Raw genomic sequence first — 24,595 nt, 5'->3', positions numbered from 1 at the left:
GACATATGTGATCATGACTCATTAATGTAATTAGCACAATCTCAGTGAAATAGTCAACAGTATGAAAAGGCTGAAATGGTAGTAGCAACATCAGAACAAAGTTAATGACTAATTACAAGGTGGTAGGAGACACTTTTGACTTGCACAGTTCAGATCCAGACCCAGTTTTACCTGATCTGTACTGACTATAGAGATGGTGCTTCCAACTGTCAATATAAACAGAGTTAAGGTGTATGCTCTGTGTCTTAACATGCAGGAAAACCTAAATGCAGTCATCAATAAATTAATCCTCATGGTTGAATGTAAATGTCCTGGAGATACTACAGCAGTAGGTACAGGAAGTAAGCACTGCTTTGCTTGCTGCAGCGTGGCTGTGTCTTCGTTCTTTCATGCACGTTTTATCTTTGGTGAGCAAAGCAGGAATCTTGCAAAATGCTCATTTGTAATGGGGGATGGATGGAGTTCATTACTTAAAACAGCAATCTGGAGCAGGTCCTTGATTAAGGCTCTCCTTGATGTTAGGCGTACATGGTGAGCTGCAGCCACTAAGGAAGAGAAGGAATTAAAGATCAGGCCAACTTGAATGTGTGAGACAGTGCTGGGAATTAATAATGTAGTACTGGGGTGTCATGTTGGAAATAGCAACATAAAGCAGTTTACCTCCAGGACGTTGAGTTTTATGATTCCATCTCCATCTTTATCAAAGGCATGGAATGCCCCTAAATCAATGACAGAAAAATACACAGGATAAATTATTGTTCAACCAAAGTGTAAGGATGATCCCATGCAGCAAACTAAATCATGTTCCCACTGTGTAATCCAAACTTGTACACATGTTTACTTTTTTGGTCAGCAAGTATTTCTGCTATGCTTTTTCCATAGCTAATACAAGGAGATACATAATGGCTTATTATTTTTTGTGTTTGTATGGGATGGCTGTCATAACCTAGCACACATCTTACATTATTAAAATTATACATAGGCAATAGTGCTGTGTATAATAAACTCTCCTTTAAATATCAGAGTGTGTCTGGGGGCAGGGAAGAGGACAAGGCTGTAAAATGAAGGCAGCTACTCACTGAACATAGCATCCAGTCTCACAAAGCAGCAGATGAAGCTGTCAAAGTCGATGTTCATGTTCTTGTCAGCGTAGCGCATCGTGATGATGTCATAGAGCTGGTTGTTCAGCCGAAACCCTGCAGTGGGGCCAGAAAATGGGTTTGATTGTTCCTTTTACAACAATAAAGGATCTACAGCTTAAATGAGAGCAAGTAGGTAATTTTGGTAGCTGACTGCATCATTGAAAGCTAACTTGCACACAGCTGGGCTCCCTGATGCACATCCCGTGTGCTCTTAGTGGAGTTGCACAGATGTTACACAAATTCTGCTCAAATTAAAAGGGTAGAACTAGGCAAGTATGAGTGCTGACTTAGTACTTCTTTGATTTTGATCATTTGTGAGACTGAGATATACTTGAGAACTTCTGCTGGAGGAAAAAAAAAAAAATTTTTCTAGGGCCCCTCCTTAAAAGGCTGGGCTGTATTCCTGACCTCTCTCTGTAATACATCAACCTAAAGAAGGTTTATTTGGCTGCTGGGCATTGGACACAGGGGGAATTACCTGCATCTTTGACTGCATTGCGCATCTCATAGCTGTTAATGGTTCCTGAATGGTCAGCATCGTAATGCTTGAAGATTTTCTGCAAAAAGGAAGTACACAGCAGAAATTAAAGCTTATACTTTTGTAGGACATGCCTGCTGATGTGAGTGCTACCCTGCAGCACCTGGAGGCTTTGCCTTATATCACCATGGCTGCTGTTCAGCAATCTGTGTTGTTCACACACAGCTCCCCTCACTCCTGACACGTGAGTTAGATCTGTGCTGTGAGAAGTAAAAACTTTTCCCCCCAGAGACCTTCCTCATTTGACTTGAGTTTATGCTGTTAATCCTCTCTCTTAATTGCCCTAATTAAGCTAATTGCAGTGCCTGGCTCTATTTCCCATCCTCCTCCTCCATCTTGCGTGCCTCCCCCTTTCTTAGGAGGGAATCTCCTCACATGAATGCTGTAGCTCTAGATGTTTGCTTAGGCTAAGAAAAGGCTGAAGGAAGACATTAGTCTTCATCTTAAAAACTAGTTTGCAATTCTGGGAGCTTTTTTGGTGTAGGGCACATAATGAGGTCTGGTTTCTCTACGCAAGATTTTGCATTGTGGAGCTATGAAGAGCAGCACTACCTGCCAGCTTTTAATTTTGTCCCAGAGGTGTCGGAACTCATCAAAGTTGATCTTCCCTGAGCCATCTGTCTGCAATGCAAGCATTCAGGTAAAAAAAACCAATATTTTAAATGGAAAACTAATCATTTCTGTGGGTGAGAGGGGTGAGTGCGAAACCCAGCTCAGATTTCCTGAGCACTGAGAGAGGGCTGAATGGCACAGTAAAGTGTTGGTGAGCGCTTTGGTTATTGAGAGTGTTATTTTGTTTTGGGATTGTGAAGCGTTATTTCCCTGTGTAGTAATAAACCTCTAATACAAGCAGGAGAGTTGCTCCTGGAGCTGTTGTAATGTACATAAAGCAGTGTGTTTTAGCGGCTTTTTCCAAGTGCCCCCACTGGTGAAGTTCCCCCAAAACTGCTTAAGACAAATGAGCTTTATCTTGGAGTGAAGCTTTTTCTGCCTTGCTGAAATGAATTGAGAATCAAGCAGAATGTTGACTAAAATAACTTACTGAACTGTGTTCAGCCTCCAACCATTATGGTTCTAGGCTGTAATTATAAGCTCGGTCTGGTTTGAATGTGCTTATGTTCCCTCAAAATCATATGTTATGGAAGCATATGGAAACATGTATGTTTTCCTCCTTAGGTAGTAAAACTGAGTGATGCTGCATTGGAGGTAATGCCGTGTGACATCTTGCAAAGTGTTTTATTGTACTTGCTCCGAGAGAGTTGCTATATGCTGAGTGCTAAGCACAAGGTAGAATGTGTAACGTGTTGAAAATGTAAAGAGAAGAGAGTGAATTTGTTGGCAAGAACTGTAGTTCTGTTGAGATGACTTAAAGAAAGGGCATCATACTTACTCCATAGTTCTGTGTTTTGATATGTTTTCATCTGCCAGCTATGCTAACATTGAGATGACTGCAGTTAATGTGTGCCACCCTGGAATGCTGGGTTATCTGACAACAGCCTGTAACACACTGGTCTGCCTTCCAGCTTACTAAAAACAATTCGTGTGTGTGTGGTCAGGGAGTAAAACTCAGGTGGAGCAGTGTGCTATCAGGCACTTCTCTTTCACTGGCAAAGGATACATCCATCAAAGCAATCATGCTGCGGCAAGATTCTAGTTCAAATCCTTCTGTCTTTAGGTCCTTATCTGAAATAAATGATACAAAAGACCATGTAAGTCAGCAGTCGCTTCTTCCTCTTAGGTAGGACTCCGAGTACTCAAAGTATAAGCCAGACTGACTTAATTCATCCCATGAGGTATAAGTGAGAAAAAATATCTGTAAAGGCTCTGAGTAACAGTATTGCTTGTGTTTCATAGGTGAGTTGGGACCTGCTGTATACAATAAAAGCCTTTGGAAAATCTAAATCAATTTCCAGTTAACTAAGCAAGCCTAGGGTTTGTAGGCTAAAATAATTGCTAAATGGGAAGAAAGTTCCTCCCCTCTATTAGGACTTGTTTAAAGGGACCTTGCAGTCTGCTAGAAATGTTTATTAACCCGTGTGGTGCTTCCAATGAATTTTTGCTCGTTTCTGTATTATCCATATCTGATCAGCCATAGAGACCATCTCTATGTAAAGTTTTCTAGCTAAAGCCTGCAGAAGTGAAAGTAGAAAAGCTGTGAATTTGAAACCATACATAATTTTGAGAATATTGCTCAAGGGTGGGGATGTATGTTATATCATAACTGTCTTTATCTGGGGTTACTGAAAAGCACATTCAAACTCACGTTTTTTAACAACGTTGTTGAGAACATTCCTGAGTTCTTCGGCATTGATCTCCATGTCCTGGTGGGAAACATGGGGACAGTATCATTAATTGCAACATTCCTCATTATGAAAATCATTATATGAATGGATATACTAGAAGTATGAAGTCTCTGGTCACTTTTCATCATGGCGTGTGATCCAAAATAGAGAGCTTTCTATCTTTGTATAATTTTTCTTGAGGCCACAGCTACACCTTCAGTATGAAGCAAATCTAAAGTGATTGCACGGTATTTATTAGAAAAACGTTGGGAAAACAGGCAGCAATTCCAAGCCAAAGCATAAGCAAAATGTGAAAATCTCTGCAACCCTTCTGCAGCCTCTTGTTTTATGCAGTTTTGATCTGTTCTAATTTCTTTAGTGCAGATACATACATGTATCTATGCATTACTTATACATACTACGCAATGCTGATTAAGAAATCATTAATAGCTCCACACAGTAGTGATTGAAGTAAGAACACAAATTTAAAAATTTTTGTACGCAATGAAATTAAGTTGCATATGCATTTGGGCATAGCTGTGTGCTTAACTGAATTTCCATTTCATTTTGCTTAACTTCAGCTCCCAAAGGAAATTTGGTGAAGGAAAATTTCAGTTTTCCATGTTTCGAATCTGTGAAGAAGCTGGATTAGGTGCTGCTGTGGCTTAGCTGTTCTGCAGGGGTAGGGATTGATCGTGTACTCACATCCCCTGCAATCTGTCGGAAAATATTCCTGAACTGTGTTTCCTCTTCACTCTTCTCACGAGCTTTCGCTGAAGACCGCTGGAAAGATACAAGCAAAGAACACGTGCAATGTTAGCTTTGCAGGAAAAGGAAGGGATCTGGGTGGTTCACCCCCTTCACACAAATAAGCCTCTTAGTGATAGTGGCACTCTTCAGAGGAACAAGTTATCCTCACGGACTTCTCCCCTTTCTTTCATTAAATGCCCTCCTTAGTGAACCTGCTGCATCATTACCATCTCCTCGTTGTTCCCGTAAGTCTTGACACAAATCTAAATGATTACTTTTACCAATGGATCTTTACATTCTGGTTGTGTGTTTTCAAAGGAGAAATTTGGAGCAGAAGAGGAAAACATGCTCCATAGCTACCCTCTAGCCTAAGAATTGTTCGAATGGGCTCAGTGGCTTTAGAGCATTTTGCAGCGTGGGAGGCCCTGTTCTGGAGGCTGTAATACTGCATTAGATAGCATCACTGTTATCATTTCCACTTTTCTCAGACACATGTAGAGAACAGCCTCAACTCTGAAACTGGTAAGTATCATAAGGACAGTCATTTGTCCTGTTCCTGTGCTCTCTCCAGCTGCCCTTCTAATGTTGGCCAGACCAAACTCTATTCCCCGCCTTGAGAGTTGCTGCAGAACCTTTTTCTCATCTACGTGGGTTTTTTCACCATCTTTGCCAGCATCTTCGTCTGTTGTCAGCTCCTTATTGCTGTTTGCTCTGTCAGAAACAAAGATGATAGGCTAGAAGAAGAAGGAAGAGAGCAGAAGAGAAATAGAAATTACACAAGAAATACAGTTAGGGAAAGTATTTGAGGCCATCCATTCTGTGGCAAAGCACATGCAGCCAGATGTGGGAATGCAAAATAAAAGAGGAATTTCTCAGGTTACTACTATCCTCATGCTAAAAAAGAAATCTGCAGAGCTTGTGTAGGAGCTTGTTAGTTACATGAGGCATGTGTTAGTTTTTTATTAATTGCTGAGGCATTCAACCGTAAGGAGATGCATGCAGTTGTTCTGTTTTAGTATATTTAAAGCAAGGAAAACTGGTATCAGATGTGAATGTGTTATCCTGCAGAAATAACTGCAATTGACCAGTCTTAAGATTAAAATGTTACATTTTCAAAGTCCTTGTAAGAAACAGCAATCACTCTTCTATGTGGTGCTCTGATTTATGGAGTTTCGTGGACTACTTTGGTATATATGAAAGAGGAATGCAAATTAGAGTCAACACTCTCCTCTTCAAAATCTCTCCCTTGTGGGCCTTTTTGTATCCTTCCTCTAGCCGATAATTTTCCTTGTAACTTCATAGTATGTTTCTTTTGTTTGCTAAATGTATTGCGTAGACTCAAAAGGGTGATCCTGGACTCTGGTGAGCAGAAGCTGCAGGAAGGAGGAGTAGCTGCATTGGGCAGTGGAGGGCATGTGTCTGGAGGAGGGGAGATTCTCACTGGGAAAGGTTCAAGATGCCTGTGGAGGGTCAGGTAGGCAGGATACTTAAAGGATCAAGCTCATAAAACTGAAAGGTTTATGCTTTTGCCACCCTCTTAAGAAAGAGAAATATCTAATGCTATAGCTGTACTTCATTGGGTTTTTGTATAGGAGGACAGAATCTTTGCTGCCTGAAAATGGTCTCTTGTCTCCAGTGTTCCTTATTAACTAGATCAGCTTCAGAAGCACAGCAACTCCTGCTGCATTCACTGCACATGCATCTTGCCTTTTGGCACTCAGCATGTTGCACAGGTACCCACCTTGCCTTTTTTCTTCTTCTATACAAACAGAAACAAAATAAGAAAAAAGTGTTTAAAAAGAATTATGGATTCTACCAGATCGCGTTGTTAAATAGCAATGTTTCATTTTTTTTCTTTCACTTTCTCAAGTTTCTTTTTCCCACTCCTGTAGTCATACTTTTTTTCTTCAATTTTATATATTCATACAGATTTCGAATCTCAAAAAAAAAAAAAAAAAAAAAAAAGGGGGGGGAGAGGGAAAGGAAGGGGGAATGCAGCCATGAAGAAACAGTATGTTAAAATTGCAGAAGCAATATCAAATTGCCAGTCCACCTAATCTGGGGCTTTGTCTGCTTGAATAAAATCTGTTATCCCTAACTACTTTTATTTTCCCCAACTAATCACTGCAGTGTAGATTGGACTTCTGTGCCCACATATCCATGCTTTTTGGAGTGGCAATTAAATTCCATCAGATCTGGGCAGAAATTTTGGTATCACGATAACAAATGGAAGGGGAAGGATTCTGAAGGTTTGATGGAGCTCAGTTCTGTGCAAGAGCATTCTGTTTTTTTCAAGACTGAGTGTATTCTATGTTCCAATTTATTCCCACACAGAAGTGTAAAACCCCAGGCTAAAGAGTTCGTTTGTCATGGATGCTAATTTGAGTCACAATAATATTAGAATCCTTTTTCAGAAAGTTCATACTTCAAAATAAGGCACTTTTTTTCTTAATTAGATGAGCTGCCAGGCTCTCAAACAAAAAACACTCCGAAGGATGGAGCTAGGCCTCCACCAGAGCATGAATACTCTCAACTGATGGAGGCAAAGGCAATGCTTGGCATGGGGCTTCTTTATGTGAAGAACAAGTTTCAAACCTGACAAAAGATTCTGGTCTGTCCAAACCAGAAAGTAGCATATATAAATTCAAGTGTTAATAGGAATATCTTGATGAGAAAATGTGGGAATTTGTTGAAGGAGCTGTTGTGTGGCTGCAAATGGTTTCCTGTTATGGGTTTCCCTAAATGTGACACTCCTCCCCTCTGTTCCCACACAAAAGAGGACAGTATGGTACTCACTGATGGGCGATCTGCCTCAATCATGTTTTCAACCTCCCTAGAAGAAAGCAGAAAGTAAATAAATCAGGAAGGAGTCTGCTTCCAACACTGTTTATTTCTATATGTGGTTAGTAAGCAGGCAGTGGTGTGGGCTGGCTTCCAGGCATTACAGCTCAGACTCTGGATGTAGTTTTTCTGAGTTTGAGCTGAGCATCCCGAGTATTGCTTCCAAGAAGACTGCTGCTGGCTTTCTTCTTCTTATAGACTCGGCATCACTAAATCTTGACGGGGGAGCAAACAAGAAGTTTTTTGGCCTTAGCAAAGAGGTACTAGCTGCAGTTTGAGCTTTGGGAAGCTGCTTAAAGAGCAGGACAGGAAAGAAATAATGTCTATTTCTGGATTTTGTTCATGACCAAAATTAGATCTTTCTCAGTGGTCTACCTGGCAAAAAACTTCCATATGGGATGTAGCAGTGGCATATAGCATTAAATAACAAACTTGTTGGTTTTCATTATAAAAACAGCAGAAACTGTGCTCACAAAGGATATCCTGCCAGTAGTCTCCAGTGTCTCCAATGGAAATTCAAAACAGGTTTTTGTTAAACTACAAGGTAATGCTGGGGATATGAGTTTGCATCTTGGAGTTCATAACAGGATTAAGAAAAATTAAGAGTAGAGCGTTGCAAGCAGGGAACACAGCTATAACAGAGCTCAATTCCCCCTTTAGAGCCAGATGAAATATCTGTAACTTACTCTGAAAGACTTCTTTTCTCTGAGAAAACCCTCAGGATGAATTCTCCCTCCTGGTGGGGTTCATATGTGGATGGGATGATAACATACTCGCTGGGAGGCAGCCGGAAGCGCTCAGAGATTTCTCGCATGTTTATATAGGTCTTACTTCTAGCTTTGGAAGCATTGTAGAGGAAAAAATCCTTTTGCAAGTGATGCTTAGTACCGTGCATCTGCAGAACAATGGAGTCAATTGATCTTCAAGGAAGTCTTACCTGTTCCCCAGGTGGCTTGTCATGCAGTGGGACAGAAAACACAAATGAAGCAGTGGCAGCTTAGCAAGCAGGGATTTGATAGGGGCTGCTAGCTTGTTACCAGTTACAGAGTCTGTCATCTTTATAAGCTGCTGCTAGCTTGGTTTAGTTGACTTCTGAGAGCTGCCCAACATCCCACATGGAGACTGCTGGCTGGCTGTTCTGCTGCATCCATGATTTTGTCTGTATTGTTGGATGCTAATGGCATGTAACCAAAGTTCAGTTACTTTCTTTGAAGGTGGCGTGCCAAGGAATGGTATATGCAAGCTCCTATGTACTGCATGGTAAAGTGAAGGTGTTTTCAGTGGTAACTTACCTGGAGAAATATGAATTCTGTATCTACCAAAGAGACACTGCATTCATTTAAATATGAAAAATAAGTCAGTGACTGTGGGCTAAGAACAAGTGCTTGCAGTTGCTTTCTACAGAAATAACTGTCTGTAAAACACAACAATCCAGATGGTCATCTTTGTATTCTCCAGTGAGTGCTTTTATGTGAACTCACTTTCAAAGTTGTGGTACCAGTGATTCTGGTATTGGCAGGCTCAGAAATATTCGGTCTGTGTACTTCTAATATATTTTCTTCAATGGCTGAAAATAGCATTTGTTAACAAACAAAGAAAGAAGTCTGATGCTGTAGAGCAAACTCTAGGACTGCACAATATAAATTGCTGGCATTTTTTGCAGGAGGAAACAGAAGTGCTTTTAGGGGTCTTCTTTGTGGGGTGTGGTGTCTTAAGTGCTACTTCTTCCTGTAATCCAGGTTCACTATGGGATAGTGAAAGCAGTTGCCAGCTCACATATAGAACAGAAAAGGACTGAATGCAGGTAAAAACAGAGTACAAGTAAGAAAGAATTTAAAATGACTCAGAAAATGTTATTAAACACTCAAAGCATAATGGTTAGCAGTTTCACTTCTGTAACATCCCTGAAAACAAACTCGAATGGACAGTTTCCCACTGACTTACAGACAGGAGCAACAGTGACACTAGCTGTGAGCATACACCAAGTTGTCAGTCTGTCCCCATTCAGCTCATACCTCTTTGGGTACCTTAGGGAGTAAATAACAAAGAGAAAAAACAGAAGTTCTAGGTGAGTCTACTTGCTTATAAATCTAACAGAAGGGATTTTTGGTGTTGCAGCTAGTCATTAAATTACCTCAACTGATAAAAGTTTTCTAAGAAAATTCCCCCTTCCTTTCCAGATTTCTTGTGACCCACACAAGATCCATTGAGATTTGGACCAAATATTTTTGTGCAAAGGACTGAGTCAATTGACTTCTACCTGAAGTCACTAGAAGGACAGACGTTGATCACTACTTTTTGTCTCAACTGTTTCCCTTTTATGTGGTTCTGCCAATTAGATGTTTAGTTTCAGCATGGATTAAGGCAGTGTGGAGACTGAAGTAGATATGGGGAAAAATATGCTAAAATCTGACACAGAATCACCACAAAAACCTATTAAGTGCATTACTTAGAGGTATAAACTCTGAGGTTAGTATGGGCTAAATGATACTAAAGCTTTGATTTTTTTTTTTTTTTTTTTTAATTTTTTTCCTCTCTTCCACATTTCCTTACAAAGGAGAAACTGCAATTCATGTAGTCAGGAATAACAGTTCAATGACTCCCTTGGTAAACGTATTGTAAGGGCTGGGAACCTGGCACTAAGAACTAGGTCTAGAACTGGTACCTCATAGATGGCAAAGCCAATGGTGTAGAGGTTGGCTCCCAGCTTGCGTTCTTTCCTCCTGTTTTTCTGCATCAGTGCTACCAGGAAGCTGCAGATAACCTCTTCATCTTCAGGATCATCATCTTCCTCTAGGAGCTTCAAGCGATACTGGGGATTGGTCCAAAATGTATCTGTGAAATGTCACCCAAAGCAAACATACAAATCTTCAGTTTTCTAACAATACTTTTGACCAAAGAGAACTTTTGCTATTCCCTGTCTGTAGTTCCTGAGGGAAAGGATAAAGCTGGGCTTTTATTTTTATACATACAATGTGTATATTTTAATGTGTTTGGGGGGGGTTAATATAGTTCTAACAACTGTGCAGCAAAGGATTTAAAGTGCAGAACTAGCATTGATTAAACTTTCAGGGAACCTAAACGTGGCAGAACTTATCAGAGAATTTCCAAAGTTAAATCTAACTGATAGAGTGAAATTGATCTCTCTTACCTGCAATGCAAAGTATTCAAACAAAAGTTTATCTTTGCCGGGTTTGCCTTTTGGGCTTATGAAGCACTGTCACAAACACAGTGACAGGAGATAGCTGGATAGAGAATCATGTGACTCATCATGAAAGCTTTCCTGTGGCTAAGCACTGATCAGCCTGTAGTGTGACTTAGCTTAGCCCCTGTCAGAGAGGTGGTAGCTCTTAAGATTCATTGCTCACCTGGGTAATTGCGGCACCCTCCAGCTGAGCAGCCTCTCACCCAGCGTCCTTCGTTGACTGACACAGTCCAGGTCTGAAGCTTATCAGCTTCCAAAGTATCAGGTGTGAGGTTACAGATCTCAAGTTTTGTGAAATGCCTCATGAAATCTTCAAATGATATCCTGGAAGAATTGAAGGGAAGCTGAATTTGCTTGGTATGTAGTTGTCAAAAAGATATACTGTTACTAAAGTAATTGCATTGAAAAGTGACCCATATTACTGCTTCTACTAGTATAAGTTTGCAGTGGAAGCTCCAATTTCCTAATGCGTTTGGCCTATTGGTTGACTAACACAGGTACAGCTCCAAACTAGGGAACACTGGGAGTGAGGGGACAGATCATAGGAAAGGGGATGGAGAAGCTTGTGAAGTATGGGATGATTAGATGGGCTGTGGGACTCAATGTACCCTGGTGGGAGAGTGAAGGGATTGTATAGCAAGGCTTGTTGGGGAAGGAATTAATGCCAGTTTTAGCATGTTTAAGTCATGCAGTGTGACCCATAGTTGCATATCTCTTATAGAAGCACTATTTTTTTGACAGATAATTCACCAGAATTCCCCATCTTCCAGAATCTTGTGTTGCAGGCGAATTTTCTCTTCTTCTTTAATGAAGTTCCACTCTTCTGATCTGCAAAAGTGTAAACAAGCTACATTATGTTTTGCAATACCCAATTTTTATTTGTATTCCTGTTCTTTACTGTAAGCCTCATAGTGAGAAAAGTGAAGCACTGTCGTTCTGCACTCACAAAATATGTTCCCTTGTCATTTCTACAACTATTTGTTCTCAATGTTTCCATCTCCATACATTCAAATGGAGAAGAAACTGCCCTGCTTCACTCTTCCTTCCCTTCAGACTTCCTATTAGAAACTCTCAGAAATAAAAAATGAATGTGTTTATTTTGTTTAGCTTAAAGACAGAAATGCTTGCAAAGTCATTGATGGAGTACCTACTGAACTATTTATTTATTTATTTATTAGCAAAACCTGATAACTCATTGTTAAATGCAAAGCTGCAAAAGGAAATAAAGCTGCAATTTATATTTTTTCCAAATCAAATGAAGCTCTTAGACACTTTGTACTCACTTATCACTCCAAGGTCCATTCCACTCCACCTGTCCCCACGGGTTTCTCAGCCTTATCAGACGTATCTTTTCCCCTTTAAATGTTGTCTAATTGAAAGAGAAGGCAAGAAGAATCGGCTGAATTATTTTGTGAGAAATAGGCTTAGAAAGGAAACGTTCTGTCAGTCACATCACTGATACCATCTCCCCAAGTGACAGCGCTCTCCAGGGCCATCGCTCAGCTTGACGTGCCCTGAATGAGCATGGGAAGGCTGTAAGACTAAGAAGCGGCCAGCTGTGGCCACCTTTGCCCATGTAGATCATGGAGGAACATCCATTCACATAGAAAGACAAAGCTGAGACTGATTGGTTTCTCTATGAAGCTGTACTTTATTTGAAAACAAAATTTCTTTCCTTTATTTCATAATTTGTATCTTTCCCTCCTCTTTTGTCCCCCTGTATACAGCTCTGCTGCCATGCATCATGCTGAGCCAGTCTAGACTAAAAGACCCCACAGCAGTAGGCAAAAGACTTTACTTACCTCTTCCACAGCTGTGACAGAGTATGCGTGACCTTTGACCAGCCCACAAGACATCCGAGTTTCATACTGCATTGGCATTATAGTCTGTTAGACACAGGATAAAAATACAGAAAAGGCACGTGAAGGTCAACCAGCAGCTCTGAGGCAGAAGGGAGGATGACACTGTTTGGAAGACTTTTTTTTTGTCTTGTTTTCATCTTCTATCAAGAAGACCCAACTTAGTATCCAAAAAATATCACTGATTAGAAAGGAGTGAAGAATTAATTAAAGGAGCAAAATATTAATAATATTCATTGTGAAGGACATTTTGTGATATACTCTTTCCCTTTCTGTAGTTCGCTGCTGTTTGCATTCAGAACATGCTAGTGTATAGCAAGCTTAACCAAAATAATTAATTTTTCCATGAATAGAGCTTTCAGCCATTTCTAGGATAGTATACTATTGTGTGGCTCAGTAAGATTTTGTGGATAAAATTGGAAACACAAGAGCAGCTCAAAATCTATTAGAACACTTTCTTTATGCTCTGCTGCAATCTCCTTGTGACCCAATTTCATACGCTGTTCCTACTAACATTATTATTAAAATGTATTTCCTGTAGATATGGAGACTTTATTTCATAATCCCTGAGGTGATAATGTTTTTCACCTGACACACAGGAAATACATTGCTTTCTCCAGCAGATACAAGTACACTTGCTATCTTGATAATCAGTTGCTACTATGCTCTTTTATTTATCTATAAGTTGAAAAACTGAGAGTAAGAAGTCAGGTTTATACAGCCTGCTGTGCTTGTAGGGAAAATCTTGGAGAATGGTGGGAAAGGAGGACTATGCAAAATGGAGGTGGATCACGTGTGAAACTTCTTCCCTTGTTATGTTTGTCACTGAGAAAAGACTGCAGGGCTCTGCTGGTAACTCCTCCATCTGTTTTTGATAAATCTGAGGACGTGAGAAAGTCAGTGCTGGAAATGGAGAATTAATAAGGTCACACAGCTACATTCTCAGCTTGCACAGGGAGGAATCTCATCCAAGTATTTCCTGGCTGTCACAATTATTTTCCATGATTTCCCTTCTGCTCTTGTTTCTTTTATCTTATTCCAGTTTCCATATTTTTTCTGCCTATTGCCTCATATCTATTTTCTGGTTTTTTCCTTATTTTCTCTTCACATTAGCATTATTATTTAGCAGAACTTCTTTCTCTCTTTTCTGCTTAAGAGTATTATCTTACACTGCGAGTGCCCTGGCCCGCTTCTCTGGAGTGCTTCTGTGGCCTGCACTGTGGTCTGCTTCTTTCCATTGAGAGTCACAAATTTTTCTGGTGATGGCTCAGAAGTGTAATAACCAACAGTAAAACAGCAGTAACTATAGAAAGAGTTCTGTAATGTTCTATTAGTTATTCACCTGTAATGTCTGCAACTAAAAGAAGTTCACCCTGAAAACACGGGTGATTTGGAAAGTCATGCTTGCAAAAGGCAGCCATATTGGGCTTTCCAAAGAATTACACCATGTCAGTCATTCAGGAAGACTAAACAGGGATGTCTGAAGAGGAAAAATTGACTGCTTCTCCTGCAGGAGAGAGTTTGCACAATGAAATGTTTTAGGTGCTATAGTATGTTTTCTCAGTGGTGGGTTGGCATTTTGTTTTGTTTTTTTCTCCTCTGTAAAGAGAGAGAATTAGTTTCTTCCACAGAAACACAGGTCCCTAAAAAGTAAGGTATGACAACTGCCTTGTAGTAAGAAAAGGAAAGCAATGTGTCCATATACAGATTTGGAAGATTTAAGTTTGGAAGTTTTATGGCTTTTTGTGTGTTTCAAAGAACTGAAGTCCTCTAATGTGAACATCAAATAGCATTCAGAAGAACAGATCTTTAGTGTTGGGATAATTAAGTGAAGAAAAAGAAGAATTTAAAAACATAGGTGATGTGTTCTGGCTGTAAATAAAAGTGCTGTGAAATTGCTTCTCCTGAGGTACAAACCCAGGCTGGCCTTTCATCTGTTCCCTGGTGGTCCACAGTGGAGTGAGTCATCTGTGCATTTTCCAGATTCTTCACCATTCGAGCAATAATTTCTCTAATGTCACTTCGAGGAGCTGCTCCATAGGAAAAGCCTAGGTTATCCTGGTAGAGAATGGAAGAAAAATTGAAATAGGAGATGGAGAAAGAAAAGAAACTATACAAAAAAGATATATGGTGAAAAATGGCCTAGATAACTTCTTTACTTTCTCATTACTTGCTAGATTGTCCACAGTTATCTATGGTGATTAATATCACCAGTTGTTTTTGTGCCTTTACTGCAACTTCATAACTATTGAAACTAGTGTTTTCTTACTGTCACTTTTAAATTAATCACAGTAAATTAAGATAAATTAAGAATATGCTGGGAATCAAATGGGTTTATTTCCTGGATATTTGCATACTGTTAGCATCTTCAACACAGAGGATTTGTATCTTTACAGAATTGTTGCACCTCACTGAGAGAAGGGTGCTGGTTTTACTGATCCAGATCCCTTCCTTTCTTTCTCCTGCCTCCCTGTTCTGCTCCTGTCCATCTCCCTTTTGGTGCTTGCTGTTCTCTAATAGAAAGTGTCTAGAGGAGAGTACTCTACCACCTGCAAATGAACGTTTGTTTATGTGGACTCAACTAAGTTATTGCAAAAGTTGATACATGATTATAGGTGGAGATTTCTACCGTTTCTTATGACTCATCTACAAAGTTCATATAGACTCACATCAATGGAGCTGGCCATGAGGGATCCTCTGGCAATGGCATGTTTCATGATTTTATAGATATCTTTAGGAGCATCCTTTATCTCATAGAACTCTGTCACCCCTCCAGTGAAATCCTCCATCGCCTCGGTGGTGTTGCCTCCTTTCAAAGCTTCATAGGATCCATGGAGTCTTAGAAAGAGGAAAAAAAAATAAAACTTCTGAATGAGTAACAAAAAAAAAACCAACACCATCAAAACAAAAAAAAGCAACTGAAAATATGCTTTACGTCATACTCAATTAGAATCTGTGGAAAAAGGTACTGAGATATGTGGAGCTAATGTGCATATGACAAGTTCAGTACAATGCAGTTCAACTACGAACCCTGCAGCCCAAGAGAGTGCGGCACAGTGCAGCAGGCTGTGACTTACTTTGCATAGGCCTTTTCCAGGAGAGCACTCCAGAACTCATTGCGCTGGGAGGATTTGGTGAAGACCAGCTGGTTGTTGTATGTGGGTAGACAGTCATCAATGATGACATCCACCCAGTCTCCATAGCGCCAAAACTGAATGAAGGCAAACAGAAAAACATCTGCATGATGTTGCGTGCAGGGAAGGGGAAGTCTGGCTGGAGAGCTGAGCTGAGGAAGGAGAAACACTTAACTGTTCTACAACTGTTAAAACTTCTCCCTTTTCTGTTTTGTGACTTCAGAGCTGACCCATGGCAACCAGACTTTGCTGGCAGAAACTGCAGGTCCTGGTTTGGTATGGTTAGATGGTTTTGAGGTCTAACACTCCCAGGAGTCATTCCTGGGAGATTTTGAACAAGTTGACTCTTTGCATGTGACTGTTCCACCAGTTCTATTCCTTCCTCCCTTTTCTTAATTTCAGGCATTTCCAGCAAATCCTTCAGAGCTAGATAACAGTTGAAGTTGTAAATAACAATTCCTGCACAAAGTGTGAGATTGGTGGGATGGGATGGACACACAAATGCAGCTGTGCAAGAAGCCATGCTCTGGCTTACATTGTGATCAGAAGCAGAGAATCTGTATTCCTTCAGATTTACCTGGTGTTCCTCCAGCCACCTGAATTTTGGACACCTACTGGTAGTGGGCTGTGTCCTGCTTTATAACTTGCCAAAAAGCGATGTCATGGGAAGGGAGGCAGCCATGCTGAATTTACCTTGGCAATAGATCCATCTTAAAAGAGGTGTTTTTAGAGAACCATGGGGAAGATGGACAGCAATCAATCTCTTCTGAAAAATCAGTTCTTCACTGACTTATTTTTGACAGAGGCCAGCTGCTTGCGGCCCTAAAAATAGATGCTCTTACCACTAGTATCTCTGTGCTAGCTGTAATACTGCAGCTGAGCAGGAAGGCAAGACCAAGCACCTGTTGCTATCTGTCACACATAGGCCATGCATCTGCAAATGCTTCATGAGTGGATTAATGTTCCCTAATTACCTTCCATGACTGCCTTGCTGGAAGAGTTTGGGGTGAAGGAATTCAATCCTTCTTCCTTTCCTGCTGTTGCTCATGCTTTCACAGGGTGGAGGAAGGAAAGGGAGCAATGTGCCAAGTGGTGAGCTTGCTGTTGGGTGAATATAATTACATCTCCTTAATGCTAGATGAGGGGACTCACCTGGAAGTGAAAGATGCCAGCATAGTTGTGTATGAAGGACTGGTCATGAGGTATGACTCTGCAGAGCAGTTTTTTATTCAGTGTCAGGCAAGCAATGGCAGCCAGGAACCAGCAATCGCCTGTAAGCAAGCAGAAGCAGCAGGCAAAATGAGGGGAGAGAGCAGCTAGAATCAAAGGGGAAAGTTAAGGTACTGGCAGGTACACTGATTTTCAATAGAGTGTGCCACGACCTTTCAGTAAAGGGCTCTTCTCACTGTGTTCTGCGGCGCTTCAGCACTTCTTACTTATTGATGCTGTGGAAATGCTCACTGGCACCACTTTCTAGGCACACACCTGTCACAGGAGAAGCAGTAAAACCGTGGAAGGCATGGAAAAGCTGAGTGGGAAATGTCTTTACGAAGCAGTGCAGGTGAGTGCCATGTGGCTGACAGCCGCCGAGTTGCCACTTACACCTATGTAGCAGCTTTATATATCAAAGCAGTTTGAGCATCTGAGCTTAAGTTCTTCAATGTAGAGGTTATCCTTCAGTACAAGGCACAGTTGGCTGAAGGCCTCCAGAAGTTTTAAAATAACAAGACTAAATATCTGAAAAAATACAACAGTATTTGGAGAAGGACCAGGTCTTGCCAAATGGTGCTTTGCAACACTCGTGATATTAGTTCATGAAAAGCAAAGTGTTGGTTGCTCAAAGCTCCTCCCTAGATTGGTAGCAGGCAGATGTCATCCATTTGCTATAGGGAAGGAATCAGTAGGTGTGTAGTGGTATTCTGAGAGAATTAAAACATCTCCTTGGAAGCAAATGGAAATTGAGAGTTGAACTATGATGAGTTAAAAAAAGTTCAAAATGTATAGGGTGAATGTGACAATTTCATACCTAATTCTCCTTGGCAGATATCTGTTCTGTTGGCTCCACCAATAATAAATCGTGGATTCTCACAAATTTCCTGGAAATAAAAACAGATAGATGAGCATGAAAACATACACTGGAATGCCTGACTTTCACAGAAATTAAAGCTGTTTAAAGACAATGTGGTTTTTGTTGTTGTTGTTGCTGTTCGTTTGTTTTTAAGTTTTTTTAGTTTTAATTTAATGTGAGACAGTTTGTGGATATCAAAATCTATTGCTTAGTTTTTAGCTGCAAATCTCTGCTGACAACATGTTAGTGGATATCCCAGGCTTTGGGCAGTTGCAGGAGTAGCAGGAGGGAAACTATTCCTGTATTGACTGGCAAATGTTAAAATGAGGAAAATAGGGGAAAATATTTTTCCATACAGTGAAAAAATATTATTGGAGGAGAGCAAACCGATGGAAAGAGTGTTTGAGAACTAGATTCAATTTTTTAATACTGACTTCAGGTTACAGGAATCCAACTTGCAAAAACTAGAATGCTGATGTATATATAAATAGAGCTGAAGACTGCATTTAAGCAGGAATGATCTCCAGTAATACTCTCTGAAACCTGTCCAGAGTCGGATATTTGACTCTCGGGAATAATCAAATATTGAGTGATTTTATTCTTCATGCTGCAGTATTTAACTGCCAATCCTGAACTGAGAAACGTAATATAGATATCATCTGTTTCTGAGGACAGGAATCTCTTTTGTCCTGTACTTGGGACAATGTATTAGGTTTATCAGTAAGGACAGAATGGACATGAGATGCTGTATGGGCATAAATTAAGGTATTGCTGTAGGGAGTGAAAGACTATGTAGGAAGTACTGGTAAAAGGAGACAGGACTATTACAGTGTTTGCCTTTTTCACATTCATTACATCTTTGTTTCCCAAATGGGACAAAGGGTATATATATTTCCTATACTAGAGGGTATAGGAAAGCCAAAGGAAAAATTAGGCATAACCTCTCATACAGGGAAAAGATTAAAACAGAAGGTGTCTGCTTTATCCTATCCTATTCTATCCCTCACACTCAAATACTTGTGTTGGGAAGAAAAGATGTGATTTTTTGACCATCTCTTGTGAGGGTAAGAAAAGAAAGATACTGCAAACTGAGGACAAATTTCCTGAGCAGTTGCTAATGGGGAAAAAGATACAGTCCAAGAACCCAGATGGCAGGAAGATCATGGGGCTGGAGATGGAAGAAGAGAGAACACCTGAAAATTCCTTGTGTGAGTGGAACAATCGGCAGTACAGACAGCTGATGCTAATGCTAACTCTGCAGTCTGAAGATTTTCCAATGTAATCAGGGTAGCCCTGGATTTTCCCAGACTCAGGTTTCAGGTCTAATAGCGTCGCTTGGCTTGAACTCACTTATTGCTCCATTGCAGTAATCATCAGGGTTGCTTTGATATAACTGTTTGGATTAGTCATAGAGCTAAAAAGAGACCTGCTTCTGGCTTCCCAGAGCAATTGCCATATTATCCCTGAGGAAGAGGATGGAGGGATTGTCCCATTATTTCAGGCCTTAGTCAGCTCTCCTAGGGTTCAGTTCTGTCAAGATAGCTGTTTGAGATACCTTCATGCTTTTCTCCACCACCAGCTTTTGTGAAAACATCCTCCTTCACATTGCCTTGGTGTTCTCTAGAAAACTAAGTGTGAGAAATTGGGTTTTGAGATTTTGTTTCTTCCTTTGCCATTACTGGGTTTTTAGCCTGACTCTGCTCTCACTGCAGTAACCAGACCTGGAGTCCAGCATGCTGTCTTTTAGGTTACATTATGCTTAAGTGTTCACAAATGTTAAATGTGCATTGCTGATTAATTGCTATTCAGTATGATTTATTGCATCTTGTGTTTCTCTGCTTTGGAGGATGATCTGTACACAGAGGAATACGGAAGAGGTTTTCAGTGTGTTCTGAGGCTAATGAGAAACACACTGTCACCTGGTGTTTGAGATGCAGGTGATACACCTGATGTTCCAGTGCTGCTGGCTGAGCAAGAGGTTGCTCTTCATCTCTGAGGTCATTACCATACAGAATGCTGGCAGGCTGCACTTCATTGATGCAGTGAGTCACCCAGTCACCCTTAGACTGCCTTAGTACTATTCACCAGACCTTTCCTGTCCTTTGAGTTGATTCAGTTTTGGCTGCAGATTCATTACAAAGAAGCAGAGTGACTGTTACAGCAGCAGAGACAGAATCCAAGGAAAAACCATCCATAGTGTATATGCTGCTTCCTGGCCAGAGAGTACTTGCACATCAGTTGGAAAATACCAAGGCAGCATACGACTAAAAACGGCATTCAACCTTTGCTGCATTTTCGTTAGCTTTTTTTCTCTGTCAGGAAAAGTTCTGCAGTCAGCTTATACTGTTGCAGCAAAATGCATTTATTCCTTTAAGAACATTCTAAGTAAATTCCCTAAACAAGTCGTGTCAAGCAAAGGAAGTATCATTTTGGCCTAAGAAGGTTTGTAGGCTCCTGCTTCTACCCTAACCCCCTGTGGTCCAGACTTTGTTACTGCATGGTGCAGGGTGTTTAGCCAGTAGCTATTAGAGATCTCATCTTACAACAGGGAACCTATGCTTCCCTGTGACCTAATTAATGCAGCATTAGAAAGACTGTTTCAGAGGTCCTTGCCAGCACACTGGGCTGGTAAGCCCTGCTGTGTACCTCAGCAGCTTGGCCAGGCATGGTGCTGCGGCCTGCTCCGGCCATGCTTGGCTTTAGTCTGAGCTGCATGCCATGAGGGTGCATTCACATCGCAGCACAGCTGTCACCATATAGAATTACAGGGCTCCTCACCACGCCACCAGCAAGCTTCACAGATGCCCTGCATGGCAGCCACCCTTTAGATGATGGCACTCCCTGTGTTCTCGCTGCCACTGGGACCAGATGCAGCAGAGCAAGGGGTAGCTCCAGGGGTCTCGTCCCTGCTGCGTGATCTTGCCCTAATCCCAGAAGCAACAGCAGTGTTGGTATGTCATGCTCAGATATTAGTTCACGTGCTGTTCAACTGAGGATTGTCACTATTACTAGTGCTTGGTCATGGCATTTGGGAATGGCAGACGTGTGCCCTTCAGACTGACTTTGTGATTCCTTGAAAAAGACTTCTGGAAAAACTTGCATTGAACAATTCCATGTAAATTGGTGTCATAGCAAATAATGCTCATTCAGTACCGGTATCACTCTTTCACTCCTATTATATTCTACATCAACCTCTTGGGCTGGGAGGAAAGAGCTTAGGTACAAATGTCTGGCACGGCATGGCTAAGGTGACTCATAAAGCCAAACGTGGTCAGGAACACATGACTTCTTCCCCAAATCTCTATGTTAAACAAGATCCTATGGCACATGGGCCATTTGTTTATTCACTATTTCCGGGGGTAAGTGACATACACAGTACACTACAGAGAAAGGATCTGGAACAAAAGCAGTATTACGATACTCTCTCAGAACTTCTGACCTTCTGCTATTTTGTTTTCATTCAGAATACATTCGCAAATTTAATTCAATTCAATATGAATTTCAAACCAATTTGAAATTACCACTTTCTAAGACTTTATAGTTTACAAACTAGCCTCTTTATTTGCCAAAAAAAGTCACTGTAATTTAATAAGAACAGAAGTTGTCCGTATTGTTACAGTATTACAAAACGTGGCCCATGCGGTTTCTTCTTTATATTTGGTGCTTCACGGATTGCTTTAACCTCTTAACATTGTGGTCTTTACTACTGTATTACTACTTCATGTTCATTTAACTCTATGTTATTTTTTATAATACGGTTGTCATGTCTACTCCCATGTGTAATACTATCAGACAAGTCACGCTATCAGTGATACATATTCTACAGTTTCAAAATCCAATGAAGCAAAACCTTGAGCCAATCTGAGATCAGTGTCAACATACACAAGTCTCTTGCATCAGGTCACAAGAGCAATCTCCTTTTGCTGTCATGATGTGGATCTGTTATAAAAGAAGCAAGCACCATGTGCAACTCCCTCCCTCTTTGGGGACCTGCAGGGTACAGCAATGACCTGAATTACGGTGTGGTTTTGAAACAAACTTTTCACAACAGAAAGCATGGGTATTTCCACCAGCAAGGCCCACTGCACCCCAGGCAGGGCAGCCCCTGTGTTCCTTGTCTTGCAGTGCACCAGGACTCAGCAGGCTCAGCCTTGTGCTTTGCAGAGCTCCTGCATCTGTTCTAACCTGTGACTGGCACCACCGACACGCCAGGTGCCTGAATGTTTGTGCTGAAGAACTAAGATAGCTTTAATTTTTGGTATTTAAGTTGTATTTTGAATCTTGTGCAGCCTCAGGCGTGTTGTAGTTATGTGAATAGTTGAGAGCTCCCAAAATTCATTGGGCAGCCCAACTTTTCCAAAAGGAAGCTGCTAATTTACATGAAGTGATGCTGTACCACCTAATTTTCATGTTCTGATGCCTTTTCAGATGCACAGTTGCAGTTTGTTTGCCCCAGGATGCTGGCAAGTATCCTCTATACCTCTTTACCACTTTCCTCTCTCTAGAAATACAGGAAATCCCCTCCCTTTCAGATGATCGGCTTGTTTCCACATTTAGCTCATTCACACACATTTCCAAGAGCTGATGCGGCTGTGATGATGACGATGAAGGAGTGGGCTGCTCTCTGTCATGTGACAGCACGTGTACACAACACTACTGACAAAGGGAGTCCTGTTTCTCTCCCATGATGTTGCTTGTTGCTGTTATTTTATAGTTACACTCTAAAGCACTTGGTCTTCTGCTATTTTCTTATGTTCCTTTAGCTAGTTTTATCTACTGCCATTAACTTTGTTACTGAAGCATGGATTTCTGCACTGAAGAAGTACTCTGAGGGAACTAGAGTAGCTCCCTAGAATCACATCCCTGTTGTAGGGCAGTGGTGAGAGGAAGCCGCAGAGCTCACTTGCTGGAGGGCAGCAAGTGAGTGAATGATAGGGAAAAAGGAAAGATTGCTCTGTGGTAGGATGGGGAATTAGTTAGGAACTTACAAATTATTCTTTCTTTCCCACAGGAAAGGTGGTGGCTGGCTGGGGAATGGCCACAAGATACAATAAGGAGAAAGAGGGTTGGTAGTCAGAAGTCTGTCCTCATAGAAATTGCAACACCCCTACTCTTGGTAAGTGGGTAAGGAGCATCATGAGTCAGCTAAACAATGTGAAGAACTAAGAACCAAGTAAAAGCATGTTTCAGAGCATAACCTGTTCTTTTATTTTATGAGAGTACAAAAACAGCAGAATTCTAAATAAAAGCAGTAAGTGAAGTAAGGTAGTGTTGAAAACCTAGTAACATGTTGCAGAACAAGGGGGAGAAGTTTTCTTGGTTTGTTTCAAGTGAGAAAATTCCTAGCAAGTCATGGAAGAATAAAATAAAATTCCATATTTCTGTTTCTACATACTTTCTTCCATCTCTTTCTATTGTTGTCATATTTTACTCATTATATATACTTTCAGAGCTTCTATTGCTTAGCCAGCTATCTCCCAGGAAAGCTCTAACGAAATACATTGGTAGCTTATTCCCTTCTCTCCTCTTCCTGCCCCTTTTGCAAAAAAAGCCACACGTTCACAGAAAGCAGAAGGCACTCAGCAAATGCGTTACTTACACGTGGTCTTTTCCATTCAAACTTGATGGGGACTTTCTGGCTGTAGAAGAGGGAAGTCTCATTAGGTGGGAAATCAGGATCCTCATAGAGAATGTTTTTCTCCAGACACTTCTTGTGAAGCTCTTCATAGGTCTTTTCCTTTACTTTGATAATGGGCTGGTTGCGACTTATAATGGCAGAATAAATCCCTCCTGTGCCTCCCCCTGTACCTTCAGTTGTAGCGCTGGTAGTGCTAGGAACTGACCCGGCAGCTGCCTGCTGAGCCACCGCTGCATTTATGGCGGACGGCATGAGAAGTGGCCTTACAGCAAGCGTTGAAAGAAAGCAAGATCTTGCACACTGGAAGGAAATTTGAGAAAAGAGGAAGTTGCCGTTGCCCCTTTTTGTTGAAATCTCCTAGTTAAACTTATAAGCGATACAATCCCATCTGGTTCAGCTCTCTGTGCATCTTCTCAAAGGGTGGTATTTTTGCATAAGAAAGTGGAATTTATTCCTTGATGGTGAACAAGGTTCTCTGTAGGCTAAGTCCTGTGCCTGAGTTGTTCTATCTACAGCATCTGTGTGTGCCGACCCAGTGTGTAGAAGCGCTGAGAAGAGACAAGCTTTAACCAGTGAAATCTAAAAATATCTACCAGCAAAGAGTGATAGAGAGGGAAAATGATAGGGAGGGGGGTTAGCGTGGGTGTCAGTCTGCTGTGAAACTTGTGCCCAGGCCAGGAGCTGTGTGTGGGCTGATTCCTGGTACACACAGCTCATCTCTTCCTTAAGCAGAGAAAAACAGTGACACTTGAAGCTGAGCTCCCCCTGGTCTGGGAACACATTTATGAAGAACTCTTAGCCAACGTGCTAGTCCTGACACTCCTTATGAATTGTTGGACTTGTTGTTTCTGCCCTTTGTTACAGATAACGTGTATTTTACAGAGCCAGTCATCTGAAGACATAGCCTTAATAATAAAAAAAAAGTAATAGTATTTCATGCTATTGAGGTCAGTTCAACACCTCTCAAATGGGGGCTGGATTCTTCAGGCTACCTCAGAGAGAGCAGCTGGCCAGGGCTGAGATTCATTTGCCATACCTGTTTTCCATGTAGAAAAGGCACCTTTTCATTGGGGGCAGTGAAGTTTCTTAGGGGCCCAGTGCAGAAACTGGGACATTCTGTGTGTGTCAGGATATACCA

At 41.1% G+C, this 24,595-nt stretch overlaps 1 protein-coding gene across 1 annotated transcript; it reads right to left on the bottom strand.

The window, feature by feature from the left end:
* Positions 1-518: 518 nt before the first annotated feature.
* Positions 519-23,709, bottom strand: CAPN3 (calpain 3; the record flags this gene model as incomplete). The annotated part of the gene is made up of 23 exons (XM_079537776.1): positions 519-545; positions 661-719; positions 1,080-1,196; positions 1,621-1,699; positions 2,233-2,301; positions 3,299-3,363; positions 3,944-4,001; positions 4,668-4,745; positions 5,345-5,446; positions 6,454-6,471; positions 7,509-7,545; positions 8,240-8,448; positions 10,219-10,388; positions 10,922-11,082; positions 11,509-11,586; positions 12,042-12,127; positions 12,561-12,644; positions 14,535-14,675; positions 15,287-15,455; positions 15,695-15,828; positions 16,904-17,022; positions 17,778-17,847; positions 23,419-23,709. The coding sequence occupies 23 exons, from the start codon at positions 23,707-23,709 to the stop codon at positions 519-521; spliced, it is 2,421 nt and encodes an 806-aa protein (XP_079393902.1).
* Between the last annotated feature and the right edge of the window lie 886 nt (positions 23,710-24,595).

This window comes from Tetrao urogallus (assembly GCF_951394365.1).
Source record: "Tetrao urogallus genome assembly, chromosome: 6".
Lineage (NCBI taxonomy): Eukaryota > Metazoa > Chordata > Aves > Galliformes > Phasianidae > Tetrao > Tetrao urogallus.
The sequence above is the reverse complement of the archived record's forward strand: the minus strand, read 5'-3'. Positions and strand labels throughout refer to the sequence as shown.